Source organism: Elephas maximus, chromosome 4 (assembly GCF_024166365.1).
Source record: "Elephas maximus indicus isolate mEleMax1 chromosome 4, mEleMax1 primary haplotype, whole genome shotgun sequence".
NCBI lineage: Eukaryota > Metazoa > Chordata > Mammalia > Proboscidea > Elephantidae > Elephas > Elephas maximus.
Genome location: NC_064822.1, coordinates 38,055,315 through 38,074,357, shown reverse-complemented (window position 1 = coordinate 38,074,357; position 19,043 = coordinate 38,055,315). Strand labels below are relative to the sequence as shown.

Here is a 19,043-nt window from a genome sequence, read left to right as displayed (position 1 = left end):
CCCTTCTCAATTCAGCAGCCTTGGATGATCCTATTGCACTGTGAGCTGCATCTTATCACTCCTTTGCTAAGAATCATCCAATGACTTCTTGTTTCACTCAGAGTGAAAACGAAAGTCCTTATGGTGGCCTACAAAACCTTCCATGGTTTGCACTTCTACATGTCCCACACTCCTTACATTTGACTTTATCTCCTACTACTCTCCTCCCTCTTAAGGAGTCCTGGTGGCAAAATAGTTAAACACTCAACTACTAACCTAAAGATCAGCAATTCAAACCCAACCAAAGGCTCTGTAGGAAAAAAGACCTAGCCACCTGCCCCTGTAAAGACTACAGCCTAGAAAACCCTATGAGGCAGTTCTACTCCATCACATGCGGTTGCTATGAGTCAAAATTGACTTGATGGCAGCTAGCAACAACAACTCTCCCTTTTGCTCATTCTGCTTCTGCCATACTTCCTTCCTTGTCCCATGAGTCAGACACATGCCCACCTCAGGGCCTTTGCACTTGCATTTCTCTCTGCTAGGGAACACTCTTCCTTCAGATATTCTCCTTGGCATATATACAAACACGTGCAAGCACACATGCACGCACACACACATTCTCTCTCTGTGATTTTGATGAATTTTTTTCAGTAGCACTTTGATGTATTCTGCTTATTAGTTTTGTTTAAGTCTCCCACAACTACAGTATAAACCCCATGAGCGTAGGAGTCTTTGTTTTGTTAACTGCTGTGTTCTCAGTGCCTAGAACAGAACTAAGTATGGAAACGATGATTGTTGAGTGAAGGTTTGCTGTGGAACTCTCTCCTAGAGAAATGCAGAGATGTTGAAGACATTGCCTTTGTCTATGAGGAGCTCATATGTAAACCACAAATTGAAACTTCTAGCAGTAAAATATAAACAAATAAATGAAAAGTCAAGTCGACAGGCATATCTACAAGGAACAGGTAGCATAAACGGAGGAGTAATTAACACTGACTTAGGAATGTCAGTGTTGGCAAAGAGTTTTTAAATGATTTGTAAGATTTTGCCAAGTGAGTTAGGAGGAGAAGAAGGATGTGTCCAGCAGAGGGTGTACAGTGTGTGATGTCATCAAGGTGTGACACTGCATTAAATGTAAGGCAAGGTTTTGGGCAGGGAGTTGCTGGTAAAAAAGCTGGGACCATAACTAACATGTCATGTTAATGAGCTTGAACTTAATCCTTTCCATCTCCAACCTGCCTCCCCCCTCACCCCCTGCCTGCTTCAACAACTGTTTGTTGAGCATATTCTTACTAGAGGCAGCCTTGAATTAAATAATCAAGGATAGCAATGGTTAGTCACTGGGTAGCGTAAACAGTTAAGTGTTCAACTACTAGTTGAAAGGTTGGTGGTTCAGACCCACCCAAAGGCCCCTCAGAAGACAGGCCTGACAATCTGCTTCTGAAAAGTCACAGCCTTGAAAACCCTATGGAGCAGTTCTGCTCTGCACGCATAGGATCGCCATGAGTTGGAATCGGCTTGACAACAACCAGGAACGACAACAGTAATGGTTAAGCCAACTCCTGGAGCATTGAAGCTGTCTCCTTGCATCCTTTAGACACAATAAGAGGCTATAATGGAAACCTCAAGATTTAAACTAAGAATAGATTATAGGGAACCAGGGAACATATAGGGCTAATGTATATTTCTGTATTTTTAAGTACATTTGGTGTCTCTCTTCTCCACATTTCTTTCCTGCTTTCATCCCAACAAAACAAGTACAACAAATTGTATCTGTAGGTTTCAGTGTTCTTTTAGCTTTCTTAATACAGTACTTTCTTCCTGACCATGCCTACACCTACAACCATGTCTAATTTATACTGACTTTTGGCAGGGGAGGCAAGGGCGGGGAAGGAAACTTTCATAGCAGGACAAATATTTAGTAAACGATCAAGCAAAAGGTTGAAAAGGACAGAACAAAGAAACCAGAAACTATTTTTCAAGGTATGTAAAGGCTTCATAATCAAGGTCTGCCTCACTAAGTACTCCTGATTAGGTTTTTAGCTTGTGCCGGGAAACACAGCCTTTGGCTTGGTCTAAGGCTATCAGACACTGGCTACATATGAAAGGCATACCTCCAAACTGCCCTGTTTAGCTTTCCTTTATTCTTGGCTCTGTCATTGATTATGGTTTGGAGCACACACACCCAAAAAAATTCTGCTAGACAAGCACTGTGCTTTCCATGACTGAGTGAACCCACTACCCTTTCCTAATGCCAAACATGGGGAAATGGAATGGAATTTCCTGACTTACCACTTCTATTTAAACCTGAGTACGTTTTAAATTTGGAAGCTAGATTCCAGCCAGAGGGTGTATCTTGGACCCATATTGTAAATTATCAGCCATCCAGATTGATTACATTTAAGAAACAAATAAAGTATGTGAGTGTTGTATCAACCTATTGCTTCTGGCCAGGAGTGATTTTCATATGGTTTTATTAATGGACCTGCCTTGGCTCATCTTCAGTCATAGAGCTGGAATTCAACATTCTAGGCCTGTGATCGCCAGTTAAAGATCCTCAGAGGAAGTAATAAGGGTTCATAAGATTGACTTTCAAAACGCCGTGTAAAAATTTAATTTTTTAACCCATGACGAGACTATCCAGAGAAACTGAATCTCATTTAATTGCTTTGTTTTGGGCAAGCCAAGAGAGCAATACCAAAAAAGGCCAAACCAGTTGCCATCAGTTAGATTCCGATTCATGGAAACACCATGTGTGTCAGAGTAAAACTGTGCTCCATAGAGTTTTCAATGGCTGGTTTTTCAGAATTAGATTGCCAGGACTTTCTTCCAGGGTACCTCTGGGTAGACTTGAACCTTGAACCTTTCAGTTAGCAGTCAAGCATGTTAATTGCTTGCACTACCAAGACAGCAGTAGAGGGTGGAAACTCATCAAAAGCATCGGGTATATGTGCATATATCTATAATTTTAAAAAGGGAAAAATAAACTACTTCTTAGTTATCTAGTAAATAAACCTTTTTTTTTTTTTTTTAAGTCCAAGATGGAGAAAATATGAAAGGAGATGTTGGTGATGAAAACGTTCTAGGTAGTCAGCCTAAAGCATTCAGGAATTCCTTCCATTCCTCAAGCCTAGTTAAATTTTCTTACTAATGCCCTTGAGAGTTGTCAGAATCACGTTGCAGGTTGTTAAATAGCTAAGTGTGTCAGGTCAAGGAAGAAATGATAAACCATTATCCTTTTTCTGTTGTGTGAAATAGAGTAGCCTATTTAAAATCGGATCCACCCCATGTAAACAAAGCAATCTTCAAATCCACCTTGTAGGACAATGACAGGTAAATTAACAAGGAATCCAGGGACAGGAGAGAAAGCTACCATGTGTGATGAATTCAGTTTTCCATTCCAGTGACTTCGAAAATGTCAGCTATCAGCAGCTAAGTGTTTGGAAGGCATACTGAATTGTAGGGGTATGTACAGTGTTGCCAGATTTCTGCCTTAATCTTCTGTGAGGGTATTGTATTGCAAGTCAGTAATCCTGGGAAACATACCACTTTTATTTCTGGTGTGGGAAACTTACTTAGATATGAGACAACTTTTAAAATGGTGATTTTTAGCCCTATTTGCATTATTAGAATCACCTGTGATACTGTGAAATCAAATCCCTGGTTTTGTATCTCACCCTTAACTAAATAAAACCAAATCTCTAGGGTGGGGCCTAGGGGTCTGGAACATTAAAATCTTATCAATGATTCTGATTTACCATGAGGTAAACCACGTTTTTTTTTTAAACCACTACTGTAAACTGAATTATGTCCAAGAATTATGCTTTTAGGATTTTCAAGGTCTGCTTTTTAAAGGAACCCCAAGAACTGACAATTCCTCGAGTATAGCTTTAAGAGTTGAAATAGGATAGTGGCCCATCTTCATACAACATGCAAAGCTAACCGAGTAAGCAGATGGGTGGAAGCCTGGCTGCACAATAGTATGTGCAGAAAGAAATGACCAAGCATTGTGAGACAAGGAGGGACATGGATGGTTATAGAAAATACTGCCCTTCTGTGGAACCAGTTCCCCACAGGCTAGACTGTAAGATGCTTGTGAGCAGGGTTGTTCCATCTTGTCACCATTGTATGATCACGACAGTGCTCATCACTGGGTACGTTGTCTCCCAGTCAGTGTCCAGGGCTCTTGGGAGCCACAGACTCAGATCTCTGATCATTACCAGTGCTCAGATCCCAATCAGCTATAATAATATAATGCCCAGTACTTACTGTACTTGCTGGTTCTTGTGCCTGGAACACCTTTCCCACAATATATATATGGCTCATTCCCTCACTTCCTTCAGATCTCTGGCCAAATGCCACTTTATCTGAGATATCATCCCTAAACACCCTAAAATATGCCCACCGCACCACTCCAAATCCATCCTCATTATCCTGCATTAAAAAAAAAAAAAATTTTATTCATTTTGTTGTTATTGTTGTTGAGAATATACACTACAAAGCATACACCAGTTCAACAGTTTCTACATGTACAGTTCATTCACACCAATTACATTCTTAGAGTTGTACAGCCATTCTCACCCTCCTTTTCTGAGTTGTTTTTCCTCCATTATATAAACTCACTGTACCCTAAGCTTCCTATCTAATCTCTTGAGTTGCTGTTGTCAAATTGATCCCATATAGATGGTTCTTAAAAGAGCATAATGCTCAGGGCAGACAGTTTTTACTAGTTAAGCTAAGCTATTGTTTGGTTTTAAGAAGACTTCAGGAGATATTTTTGGTTTAAGGTTTAAAGATTATCTCGGGGCGATAGGTTCTTCTAGCATACAAGGCTCCAGAAAGTCTGAAATCCTTGAGAATTTGAAATTCTGTTCTGCATATCCCCCCTTTTGATTACGATTCTTCTATAGAATCATTGATCAAAATGTTTAGCAATGGTAGCTGGACACCATCCAGTTCTTCTGATCTCATGATCCTGCATTATTGTTTAGTGGCACTCACCATGACCTGACATCAGATATACTTGTCTGCTTCCTTCCATTCTCCCCCAATCCGGCAAGAATATAAGCCCCATAATAGTACCCAGAACAGTGATTGACATATAGTAGGCACTCAATAAATATGTGTTGAATAAATGACTCCTTGCCATGCTGGTGCTCAGCATAAAGGAAATACTATTATATTCATTACAACTGAAGCTTCCCAGATTGCATTATCCTATTACTATACCCCACAAAAAAAAAACACATAAAAACAAACACACAAACAAAAAAAAGTGTTTTCAAATAATTACTAAGCAATTACATGTTCCTACTTGCACCCTAATTTCATTTGTAAATGCATTGTGAAATAATGATGCTAAATATTTTTTAAATTCATGGGCCCATTGTTTGTTTTTTGGTCATTGGTTTTTAAACGTTAAATAAGATTTTCATCAAAGTACTAAATGTTCAAAAGTCAAATAGACTTATTTGACTTACTAAGCAATAAAAATGAATGAACTTTTGGTACACACAACAAAGTAGATGAATGCAAAGTGAAAGAAACAATACTCAAAAGGCTACACACGGTATGATTCCACGTCTCTGACCTTCTGGAAAAGGCAAACCTCTAGGGACAGAAAACCAATCAATGGTTTCCATGGGTAAGAGTGGGGGAAGGATTGACTGCAAAGAACAATCACAAGGGAATTTTGTGGGGTGATGGAACTGTTCTGTATCATAAACGTGATGATGGATATAGAACTCTATGAATTGGTCAAAACTCATGGAACTGTGTACTAAAAAGAATGAATTTTATGTATGCAAATATGAGATATAATTTTTTTTTATGAAAAAGCCAATAGCAACTTTCCATACTACCTAATGTCCTGCTCTCTAGATGGTAAAGACTTTTAACCATTCCAGCTGTATCTTGTGGTATTTACTTTGTCTCTAAATAATGTGCTTAATTTGCTACTTGAGTTTTCAGTGTTAAGCACTATCTATTTTTTTTTTTTTTTTTTTTTATTCTGGTGGCACAGTCATTAAAAGCTAGGGCTCATAACCAAAGGGTCAGCAGTTTGAATCCATCAGCTGCTTCTTGGAAGCCCTATGGGTCAGTTCTCCTCTGTCCTTCAGGGTAGTTATGAGTTGGAATCAACTTGATGGCAATAGGGACTGACTAACTACCATGAAGAATATTTAGCTCTTCCAGTCATAATTTCCCCTCTCTCCCCTATACACAAACCTGTGTATATCTCATCCTGCAGTATCCCAGTAGTTAAATCATAATTTTGGCTGACTCTGTGTTCAGTATTTACTATAATCATGTAAGTAATATTCAAATGAACCATGTCATATAGTGTGATTACTTTTGTGTGTGTGGTGTGTTTTCTTTGTGGTTTTCGTGAGGTAAATAATTTTACTTGCTAAATTTGTTTCCTTTTCTATATATCTGTCACAAATTCAGTGCCAAATTCTCCTCTAGTTATCTAAATCTTCTAGCAATGTGTTGAGATCCATCAGGTAATCTCTCAGCTTTGCTTTGAACAAGCTGTCTCTGGGAGCTTTCTAACCTGCTGTAGTTGGGACCATTTCCCTCTGTGCTGGGTACACATTTGTCATTCTGGGACATCCATGCCATTGTTCTTGAGATTCCTTTCATCTGTCTTTTGCGTTGGAGCCCCTCTTTCCTGGATGCCAAGACTTTCTTATTCCTGGTTTACTCCTTCCCACATTCTCCAATAGCTTTCTTAGAAAGAGTATATGGAAGATGTCAAAAAATAATTGACGCACAAAAAAATTAATATAAAAAATTAAAGTACATAGGGTTTATTCGAGGAATTGATTTGTTCACACACAGGGAGATTTCTCTGTTCTGAAAATACAGGAGGGGCCCGTTTTGTCCTGTTACAACAAGGCTTTAAGGAGGATAGGAGAAGATAGAGTAGAAAATTAACCATAACCATTGGTTAGTCTTAACATGATTAATTGAATCAAGCTGCCCTTTCTAAGATTAGCTGACATTAGTTACTAGGTGATCTCTGTGGCCTGGCCAACCCCTCATTCATTTGCACAATAAAGATATCTCAATTACTTAGAAAACTCCAAAGGTTTTTTTTTCTCAGGAAACAAGAGTGAAAACCAGACTACTTTGAGTGAAGTTAAATTCTTCGTATAAACTAAACTCTGAGCTAATTTAATGGTTAACAGATGTCTTTGTCACAAAGGGGATTCCGTGCAAATTCATGGTCACTGCATCTCCACGTTATTCCTTTTTATCTGTTTTTGGGGTTCATTCCACACATGTCAGTGACCCCTATGAATTTCCCTTTATTAACAAACTAAAAAAAAAAAAAAAAAAAGACTTGCCATCGAGTCGGTTCTCACTCATAGTGATTCTCTAAGACAGAGTAAAGCTGCCCAATAGTGTTTCCAAGACTGTAATCTTTATGGAACCAGACTGCCACATTTTTCTACTGTGGAGCGGTTGGTGGGTTCAAACTGTCAACCTTTTGGTTAGCAGCTGAGCATTTAACCACTGCGCCATCAGGGCTTCTTAGTAAATGTATAGCCTTGACGAATCTACTTGTGACTCATTTTCTTCATCAGCAGACATGGAATAATAATAATAATATCCCTCTCAAGAGTTTTTGGGATGATTTAATGAGATAATCCAGGTAAAATACTTAGTACATGCCTGGTACTCGTTAAGCAACCAGTAAGTAAAGGAAGTGCATGATAAACGAAAATGGATAGGTAAATGTCCTAACATTTTTTGGTTTGGAAAATATGGCCACTATATATGTATATTTCATACTTAGATAAATTTTATCCATCTATTTCCCACTTATTTCTATTAAATTAATAACCTCAGGGTTTTCTGTTACGTTTTATCCCAACAGGATATCCATCACAAGGGTCACTGCTGACATCTCGCTTGCCAAACGCTCAGTATTAAACAATCCAAGTAAGCACGCAATAATGGAAAGATCCAACACAAGGTCAAGCTTAGGTAAGTCTGTGCAATACTGATAAGTTATTTTAAAGACTCCTCTCCTGAGGATGATTATGAGATCTAATTAGATAATAATTCCATAAACAAAACATATGTCATAGAATATAGAAAAAACGGACACATGTTGCCAGTAGCTAGTGCTACGGTCTGAGTGATTTCATGGTATGGATGGATTTGTTATGATAGTTTAAAGTTAAAAATTCCACATACTGTCAGCATTAATGTTTTGGTTGTGGTTTGTTTTCACTGGTGTGAGCTTTGGTGTCTAAAGAGTCCCAGTTTTGTATTAGTGTTCCTATGAGCAAGTAACCTCTTTAAGACCCAGCATCCTCATCTTAAAAAAATAGACCACAGTAACTACCCTGTAGAATTATTGAAACATAATAGGCACTCTATAAATGATGGCTATTGTTATCCTAAGTCCCTTAATACTTGAATTATATAGATAGTTAAATCATGTTCAGATGAGTGTAGTGTGTTAAGAGTGATAAAGAATGAAGTCAATTTCTGGTCATTTTTCCATTTACTGAGATCAGTATTTTTGTTTTATTTGTATAAACATTGCAGGGATTTCAGTTCATCTGTGTAAAGGGTGGTTTTTTTCGATATTGCTTATTAATGTACTAATTTGATCAAATGAGACCCTTCAGCAATAATTTCATTTCTTTGTCATGTGTTTGGGAACAACTTTTCAAGTTTAGGTTAGTCACTGTTAACACATGTAACTTATTAGATCAGTAGTTTTCTGTTTTCATAAAGTGACTTTTCTGAGGATCGTTTGAGATCTTTAATCTTAGTTAATTCGGTTTATATCTTAAATATATAAATTTTGGGGAGGCTGTTTTTTAACATAGAAGTTTGTAGTTTACTCTGACAATGATAGAAAAAATATTAAAAATAATAAAGCTTGTAATGAGTATGATACTTCATAGAACTCAGTCCTGTGTCTCATCTAACAACCTCTAATTGACTTCAGTAACATAGGTTTAGAAATGTATTTGGGAAAAAAAATGTGATTCTACGTTTATCTTGCAGTAAGTTCTTTTCATCGCCTTATCATCTCTTTCCATACTGTATTTGATGCTTATAGGAATTATTATCAAATGCTCATTACATAGATTAAACTGATTAACAAAGCCAAGTGATTTGTTTAGACATCAGTTGACTCAATCACATAACAGATCTGTTTAGGTTGTTAAGACTCCTTTTAACTGCTGATTACACATATTATTTTTAAATGACTCTCCTACTCCATATATATTATTGAGCATTTAGTAGACACCAAGTATCATGTTAAAGTCTGGGAATAAAAACATGAATTAGATCAAGTCCCTGCTCTAAAGGAGCTTGGTAAAACCATAAACTAATATGTTAACAGCCCATTAAAGTAGAGGGTGACCGGCAATGTGGTTGTGCTTTGAACTGGTTACTAAAGAGATCATAACTGGCTAGGCAGCTAATGCCGTAGGAGGGTGTAGGCCATCATGAAAGACTTTTCTAAGCAACTGGTCTGAGACTTGAAGCATGATAGGGTTTAAAAAACTCATTGCTGTCAACTCGATTCCAACTCATAGCGACCTTATAGGACAGAGTAGAACTGCCCCACAGGGTTTCCAAGGAGTGGCTGGTGGATTCAAACTGCCCACCTTTATAGTTAGCAGGCATAGCTCATGGTAGCTCTTAACCACTGCGCTACCAGACCTCCATGATGGGGTTTAGCCAAGAAAAAAGAAAGGGGTAGAGAGAGTGATAGAGATATCGGACAGCGGGAGCAACAAGTAGCTTTCGGAAAATATATGTGTTTCCCTTTGGCTGAAGTGCATGACTTAGAAGAAAGGGAGGTAGAAGTTGACACCATAGAGACAGGCAGGGGTAAGCTGTTAAGGAGTTTAGAGCTTTATCCTTAAGGCATTTGGGACCCATGTCCAGATTTTAGGCATTTATTAATTCATTCAACAACATTTGCGTACCACCCATGTGCCAGGCATTCTGAGAGCTGAGGACACAGAAATGAAGGCCACAGAGTCCTCGCTATCTCAGAGTTTTTACTTCACAGGGAACAAACATTCACTGTTGGATTTTAAGCAAGGTCCAGAATCTCATAATATTCAAAATATTTAGAATTTAATTCAAAATTAGGAGTCAAATGAAGTAACAGAAAAATCTCAACTCATGCATGAAAAGATAATTATCAAATGTCAGTACTAAGATGACACAGATGTTGGAGTTACCTGATAATGACCTTAAGGCAGCTATTATAAAAATGCATTAACAAGCAACCATATGACTCGAGTCATAAAGAGGAGTCCTTGTGTGGTGCAAATAGTTAACACTCAGCTGCTAACTGAAAGGTTGGTTGTTTAAGTCCATCTAGAGATGCTTTGAAAAAAAGGCTTGGTGATCTACTTCTGAAAAATCAGCCTTTGAAAACTCTATGGAGCACAGTTCTACTCTGACACACATGGGGTTACCATGCCTTGGAATCAACTTGATGGCAACTGGTAATTAACAGAAAGATAGAAATTGTTAGCAAAAAAAGAGAAGATACAAAAAAGAAACAAACATCTTAGAACTGAAAATTTTAATAACTGGTAAAACAGGCCTCATTGGATGGACTCAGTAACAGAACAGAGACACAGAAGAAAGAGTCAGTGAACTTTGAAGATAGATCAATTGAAATTTTTCAATCTGAACAGCAGACAGAAAAAGACTAGAATAATATAAAGAGAGCCTCAGGGACCTGTGGGACAATACCAAAAGGTCTAACAGTCATGTCACTAAAGTATCAGAGGACTAGAGAATGAGTGCAGGACTGAAAAACTATGAGTCAAGCTATAAAGCTGTGTGATCCTCAAACAGGATAAACCCAAAGAAATTCTTGCCCAACCACATCATAATCAAACTACTGAAAACTTGTTGCTGTTGTTAGTTGCTGTCAAGTTGATTCCAACTCATGGCATCCCCTTGTGTGCACAATAGAACTGCCCCATAGGGTTTTCAAGTCTGTGACCTTTCAGAAGCAGATCACCAGGCCTGCCTTCTGAGGTACCTCTAGCTAGTGGTTGAACGCTTAACTGTGCCACCCAGGAGGTCCTACTGAAAACTAAACAAAGAAAAGAAATTAAAAAAAAAAAAACCTTAAAAGCAACCAGAGAAAAAGACATATAACCTACAGAAAAATTATTCAAATGAAAAGAAGAAATGCCTTATGTCAGTAATCAAATCTTAAGAAACTAGAAGAGTAAAATAAACTGAAAACAGCAAAAAAAGAAAAGAAAAAAGAAATAAGAGAAACCAGTGAAATTGAAAAAAAAAATTAGTCAAGAAAAATCAATGAAACTAAAAGCCGGTTCTCCAAAGAGATTCATAAAATGATAAACCTCTACTAGACTTAACAGGAAAAAGAAAGAAGATACAAATTACCAGTGCCATGAGTAAAAGAGTAAAATAACAGATCCCACAGACCTTGAAAATATACAAATCTACACACATAAAATTAACAATTTTGATGAAAAGGACAATTTCTTGGAAACTAAAACCTATTAAAACTCATCCAAGATGAAACAGATATCAGGAATAGTCCTATAACTATTTTTAGAAATTGAATTCATAGTTTAAAACTTTCTAAAAAAGAAATCCCCAAGCCCAGCTGTTTATACTGACAAATCCATCAAATATTTACAGAAGTAACGCCATTTCTATACAACCTCTTTTAGAAAATAGAACACTTCCCAGGCCCTTTTATGAGGCCAGTATTATCCTAAGACCAAAATCTGACAAAGACAGTACAAAAAAAGATAACAACAGACCAAATAGAAAAAGAATACTATGTGATGACCAAGTGTTGTTTATCCCTAGAATGTAAGGCTAGTTCAGTTAAAACCATGATGAAATACCACTATATACTTATTACATAGCTAAAATAAATTTTTAAATAATACTGACAATACTAAGTGCAAATGAGAATGCAGAGCAACTGGAACTCTCATACATGGCTGTTGGATATGCAGAATGGTACAGCCACTCTGGAAAACAGTTTGTCAGTTCCTTTAAAAGTTAGACATAAACTACCATATGATCCAACCGTTCCATTCCTAGGTCTTTGCCCAGGACAAAAGAAAGCACATAAAGCGCATATCCGTATAAAGACTTGAACATTAATGCTCATAGCAGCTTTGCTGGCAGAAGCTCCAAACTAGGAACTACCCAAATGTCCATCAGTAGGTGAATGGGTAAACAAATTTTGGTATATCCATGATGGGATATCACTCAACACTAAAAAGGAATGCATTATTGTTCTTCACATGGATGAATCTCATAAAAATTATGTTGAGTGAAAGAAAGCAAACTAAAGAGTACATACTATATGTGTCCATTTATTAAAACTCTAGAAAATGCAAACTAATTAAGAGTCACAGAAGGCAAATCTGTGGTTGCCTAGGTGAGGGGCGGGGAAGCGGAAAAGGGTAGGAGGGAAGGATTACAAAAGGGCGCCAGGAGACTTTTGAATGTGAAAGATATTTCACTCTCTTAATGGTGGTGATGGATTTGTGGGTGTACAAAAACTTATAAAATTGTAAGTCTTAAATATATGCAGTTTAATGTTTATCCATAATACCTTAATAAAGGTGTTTTAAAAAACAACACCTTCCATGTGGCCCAGAAATCCACCTCCTAGGTATTTACCTAGAAATAAAGATTTATGTTCACAGAAATACCTGTAAATAAATGCTTACAGCCGCTGTATTCATAATCGCAAAAACTGGAAATAAATTATATATTCAGTAGGTGAATATATAAACCGTCGTACATCCATACAATGCAATAGTACTATTCAGAAATAAAGAACAAACTGTGGATACAAGCAGTAACTTGGATGGATCTAAAAGGTATTATTCTGTGAAAGTCTCAAAAGGTTTCATATTATATGATTCCATTTACATGACTTTCTTGAGAAAAGCCAAAGCTATAGTGAAGAACGGGAGGGTATGAGTACAAAGGGATAACATGAGAGGGTTTTGGGGGTGACAGAACTGTTCTATATCCAGATTGTGGTGCCATTACACAATTTTCGTACTTTTGTTAAATTCATATAACTGTATACCTCCCAAAGTCCAGGTATAGAAAGTACATTGAATATATAATTCGATAGATAGGAATTTGCTTTACGTGTAAGTTTTTAGAAAATGGTTGTTGCGTAAATAAAAGGATAGCATGTTATATCTAGAGTTCATCTTGCTGATGTATCATTGTATGAGGAGGAAAAGAAGTTTGAAATTTTTTAAGCCTTAAACGTATCCTCAGATGTTTGGAATGATGCCGAACTTCAGTGCATGTATGAATGACTTTATAGGCTCATCAGAGTCCTAACCTTTTTTTCTCAGTGGTAATGTTGATCAAGAATCGTAATTTAAAATGTTTACATGATTATTATGTCTACTTTAAAACCTGGAGAGTGAAAATCAAGAATATCATAGTCTTATAAATAGATTGCTTGAATTTAAATAGTAGAAAGGAATATGGTGGTACAGAAATTTGCCGGTTCCAAATCCAAACTTTTATAAATAATAAATTTAGAGATTTACATCACTGCTTTATGAAAGAATTCACCTTGTACATTCTTTAAACTGCTCAATTGTATACTGCCTTCAAATTATGGTTTGGTTTTACCACAAGCAACTTTCCAGGGACCAATTTAGAGAAATATGTTACATCTATGTCTTATACTGTCAAAAAACATGTTACCACACAATAACAAAAACTTTACCAAAAGTGGGAAAACATGGAGGGAATAAAACAAAGAAGTGAAGCTAGATATTACCTGTGCACATGGCAGCAGTTGCAATTGATAGGATGCCAGGAGGAAAAAATGGCATTTACTTTCCATATTAGCAACATAGGCAATCAGATAAAAACATGCACGACTTGGTAAATACTTTGAACTCAATTGAAGAGCCAACTTAATGTAATTTATTAAAGGTTAGTCATTTATTCTTTGTGATAATGGAACTGTTCTGTATCTTGACTGTAGTGGTGGATACACAAACCTATGCATGTGATAAAATTGTGTAGCACTAAATGTATGTGTGCACGTCCACACACACACACACAGATGAGTACATGTAAAACTGGAGAAACCTGAGTAAGATTGGTAGACTGCATCAATGTTAATATCCTGCTTGTGATACTGTACTATAATTTTGTAAAATGTTACCATTGGGGGAAACTGGGTGAAGGATACACGGGATCTCTCTGTATTATTTCTTACAACTGTAGGTGAATCTACAATTATCCCAGTAAAAATTTCAATTAAAAAAAAAAATTTGACCATTATAAAACAAAAAGTTAACCACTTAGCCCTGAGGGACTGAGTTACTGGGCTGAGGGCTGGGGACCATGGTTTCAGGGGATATCTAGCTCAATTGGCATAGCATAGTTTATAAAGAAAATGTTCTACATCCTACTTTGGTTAGTAGCATCTGGAGTGTTAAAAGTTTGTGATACATCTACTGGTCCCACCCTGTCTGCAGCAAGGGAGAATAAAGAAAACCATAGACACAAGGGAAAGATAAATCCAAAAAACTGATGGACCACAACTACCGTAGCCTCCACCAGACTGAGTCCGGCACAACTAGATGGTGCCCGGCTACAACCACTGACTGCTCTGACAGGGATCACAATAGAGGGTCCTGGTCAGAGCTGGAGAAAAATGTAGAGCAAAATTCAAACTCACAAAAACAAGACCAGACTTACAGGTCTGAGAGAGACTGGAGAAAACCCGAGAGCCATGGCCCCCAGACATCTTTTTAACTCAGTACCGAAGTCACTGCTGAGGTTCAGCCAAAGATTAGTCAGGCTTATAAAACAAACAATAACACACGTAGTTATTACTAAATGGGCACAGCAGCCCAGGGGCAAGGATGAGAAGGCAGGAGGGGACAGGAAAGTTGGACAAATGGAAATGAAAGCAAGGTGGAGAAGGGGAGAGTGTTGACACATTGTGGGGTTGGCAACCAGTGTCACAAAACAATTTGTGTATTTTTCAATGAGACACTAATTTGCTCAGTAAACTTTCACCTGAAGAGCACACGTGCACACACACACACAAGATGACAGCCTAGAAAACCCTATTTGACAGTTGTACTCTGTCATATGGGGTCGCTATAAATTAAAAAAGTAACCACTTAGGATAATAGCACCAGGGACTTTAGAACTGAATGGTGAACCTGAGAGATCATCTAGTTCAGTGGTTCTCAAAATGTGGCCCCCAGGTTAACAGCATCAATATCAGGGGGGCATTCATCAGGAATAAAAATTCTCAGCCCCTTCACCTATCAAATTAGAAGCTCTGGAGGTGGGGCCCTACAGTCTGTGTTTTAACAGCCCCACCAGGTAATTCTACTGCATGCCAAAGTTTGAAGAACTGCTGATGTAGTTCAAGCCCATCTTTGTACAGGAAGGAATCTGAGAAGCACAGGAAGCGAAATGACCTGTGTAGTAGGTGAGGCACCTGGTAAGGTATAAAGCCAGTACTAGCAAACAGTTAGTTTGCTGTCCAGGATTTTTCTATTGAACAGTGTACCTCACAGTGATATTGATTGCATTTAGTTTATCATCTGCCTTCTCTTGGGAAGTGGGAAAGCAAGTAATTTATGAAAAGGGAAGGACTGATGAAAGAAGGCTATCATATCTTCTATAGGAATTTGTACATGGTAGAACACAACACAGAAAGACTGATCCTGTCCAGTGAAGACAGCCTCTACTTCCAGCAATGCTTTGTATTCTCAGGGGAATAGTCTTGTGAATAAATGTGGCATTTATGAACTAGCTGATCTTTTTAATCTTACTTCTTCCCTCCTTTTGATCTATCCATTACCCAGGGTAGCTGTATGTCTTGAGAAGGTATTGGTTATCTCTCCTTAAGGCTGTATTTACTAGTCTGTTGCATTAGGATTCTTGGAGGCTACTTTACCACCTTTAAAAATATCTTATATTTTTCCTCATAACTTAAGAAGTGTAAAATATTTGTATATGTGAGAACAAACTAGGATATAAATAGATAAGTGTACACACACATATATTAATATATATATTAATAGAAATAATTTTTGGATAAGTAATGAATGGACTTTTTCATGTTTATCTGTTTTCTAGATTTTAAACAATGAACACGTATTAAATTTATAATCAGTAAAAAAAATTACAGTGTTCAAACCTTTAAAAACCAAGGAGTTAAAGTTTGGGATTCTGTGACTGTGTGAGTAGTTGTTACTAACAGAGTAGGTAGATGAGAAGTTTTTTCATCACATTTCTTAATACTGATAATATAGGTTAGAACTTTATTGGTGGTGGCCAGTGGCCATTAAAACATTTACAGGGCACAAAGAAGAAGTAATAATTGGAATAAAAATTTAAAGGTCAACATAGAGAAGAATTAGAGTGGATAATAATTAGCAATACTTCAGAGCATTTTTATGGAAGGGATTATCACAATATCATTTTTTATAAACTTTTAAAAAATTCAAATATATATGAAAGCAAAGAGTATTTCAAGGAACTCGAAGTTTATAAACAATATTGAACTCGTGGCCAATCTTGTTTCATATAGAGCCCTCCCTTTCTTTACCCAAACATTCCTGGATTATTTTGAAATCCCAGACATCATATTATTTCATGTGTAAATATTTAAGTCTGGATTTCTAAACAGTAGATACTCTTTCTTTTTAAACCATAACCATAACATTATCATTCCTTAGTGATACTAACTATAAAACAAAAAATTAACTATACTTAATATTATTAAATTCCCATTCAGCAATGTATAATTTCCTCATTGCCTGTTTATAAAATGTTTATTTATGTATTATACATAAATAAATACATATTTTACCACTTGCTTAATCAAGACCTAAATAATGTCCATACATTGTGATTGGTTCACATGTCCCTTAAGTTCCTCTTAATCTATAGATTTTCTATATGTATTGTTTTTTCCTTGTAACGTTTTGCTTGAAGCAACTGGATCACTTATTCTGTACGGTCCCCAGTCTGAACTTTGCTAACTGCATTACAGTGGTATAGTTTACACCACTCCGTTCCTTGTGTTTCTTATAAACTAGTAGATCCAGAAGCTTGATCAGATTTAAATTTGATTTTCCTTTTTTTTGACAAGACTATATCAGGGGTGGTATGCGACCAATTGTTATTTTAAAGCCAGTATCTCAAGTACTGTATTTTTATGCAAATAATGTGTGCCTCCCATGTTTGTCAATTGTGCCTTCCGCCCCATGAGGTATTTTCATAAGTGCTGCTATGCCAATTTTCTTTATATGCTGCTATAAAAAAATTAGCATAGCACACTCATGAAAATACCTCAAGGCACAAGGGCCTGGTTGGCCAGCAAATGTAGAAGGGATATGTTATTTGCATAAAAAATATGGTAGTTTGGGCTCTCATTTTTTTAAAGGTATCCAGCTAGAGAAAAGAACTCTAGTGGTAACTTATATTGTGAGGTAGATGATTAATGATATACTGGTTAAAATTATCTCCAGGAATCTTTTCTCAAATAATACACTAGTTAAAATTTTCTCAACTAACATACTAGTTAAAATTATCTCCAGGAATCTTCTGGCATGGATCCAAATGCCTAAGAGGAACTAAAAGGTATTCTGCAGGTCTAAAGGAGTGCTAGTAGCACAACGGTTAAGCGCTTGGCTGCTAACCGAAAAGTTGGCAGTTAGAACCCACCGATCAACTCTGTGGGAAAGAGACCTGGTGGTCTGCTTCCATAATGATTACAGCCTAGATAACTCAATGCAGAGTTCTGTTCTATCACATGGGGTTGCTATGAGTTGAAAATGCCTCCATGGCAGTTAAAAGCAACAACAAGTCCAAGTTTGCTGGCCTAAGGGAGCCTCATAGAATTGGCCCTCCATGATTGCGGTGACAACTTTAAGCTGTACAATATGCTTTATACACTTGTGCCACCTAGTACAGTAGCCTTAGCACATATGCCTATTTAAATTTAAATTATTACAATTAAATTGAAATTTAATTGCTCATTCACACTAGCTACATTTCAAGCTACATTACAACCAGAATCCTCCCAGAAGCAAGGATGGCAATACTACATCTCACGTACATTGGACATGTTATCAGGAGGGATCAGTCCCTGGAGAAGGACATCATGCATGGTAGAGGGTCAACGAAAAAGAGGAAGACCTTCGATGAGATGGATTGACACAGTGGCTGCAACAATAGACTCAAGCATAATAACGACTGTGAGGATGGCACAAGACAAGGCAGTGTTTTGTTCTGTGTACAAAGGGTCGCAATGAGTTGGAACCGACTCAATGGCACCTCACAACAACAACAGACATTTCAAGTACTCAAGTCACATGTGCTTGGAGGCTGCTAGCAGCATAGATATAGAATGTTCTGTCATCACAGAAAGTTTTACTTGTCAGTACTGTTTAAAAAAAAAACAAGCCCCTGGACACTCTGCTAACCCAGAATTGAAACCACTCCCAAAGCCCACTCTTCAGACAAAGATTATTCTTGTTAGGTGCCCTTGAGTCAGTTCCCGGTTCTAATTCTTAGCAACCCTGTGTACAACATAACGAAACACTGCCCAGTCCTGCAACGTCCTCACAGTCATTATTATACTTGAGCCCATTGTTGCAGCCCCTGTGTCAGTCTATCTCATTGAGGGTCTTCCTCTTTTTCACTGACCCTCTACTTTACCAAGCACGTTGTCCTTCTCCAGGGACTGATGCCTCCTGATAACATGTCCAAAGTATGTGAGACGCAGTCTTGCCATCTGTGCTTCTAAGAAGCATTCTGGCTGTACTTCTTCCAAGATAGATTTGTTCCTTCTTTTGGCAGTCCACGTTATATTCAGTATTCTTCGCCAACACTGTAACTCAAAGGTGTCAATTCTTCCTCGTCTTCTTATTCATTGTGCAGCTTTCGCATGCATATGAGGGATTGAAAGCACCATGGCCTCGGTCAGGCGCATCTTAGTCCTCAAGGTGACAATGATTAGACAGGCCTGTAAAACAAAC

The 19,043-nt window shown here is 37.4% G+C and overlaps 2 protein-coding genes across 8 annotated transcripts in view; one reads left to right on the top strand and one right to left on the bottom strand.

Moving 5' to 3' along the window:
- CACNB2 (calcium voltage-gated channel auxiliary subunit beta 2) overlaps positions 1–19,043 on the top strand; it is a 411,715-nt gene that overhangs the window by 383,507 nt on the left and 9,165 nt on the right. For all 7 annotated transcript variants that reach the window (XM_049881891.1, XM_049881889.1, XM_049881890.1 and 4 more), the window contains one exon: positions 7,868–7,977. In XM_049881891.1, coding sequence (XP_049737848.1) covers positions 7,868–7,977 — 110 coding nt within the window. The remainder of the gene's footprint in view (positions 1–7,867; positions 7,978–19,043) is intronic.
- The window catches only part of NSUN6 (NOP2/Sun RNA methyltransferase 6), a 75,479-nt gene continuing 73,322 nt past the window's right edge, over positions 16,887–19,043 (bottom strand). Inside the window, exon 11 of the mRNA XM_049881894.1 lies at positions 16,887–19,030. Coding sequence (XP_049737851.1) covers positions 18,935–19,030 — 96 coding nt within the window. The 3' untranslated portion in view covers positions 16,887–18,934. The remainder of the gene's footprint in view (positions 19,031–19,043) is intronic.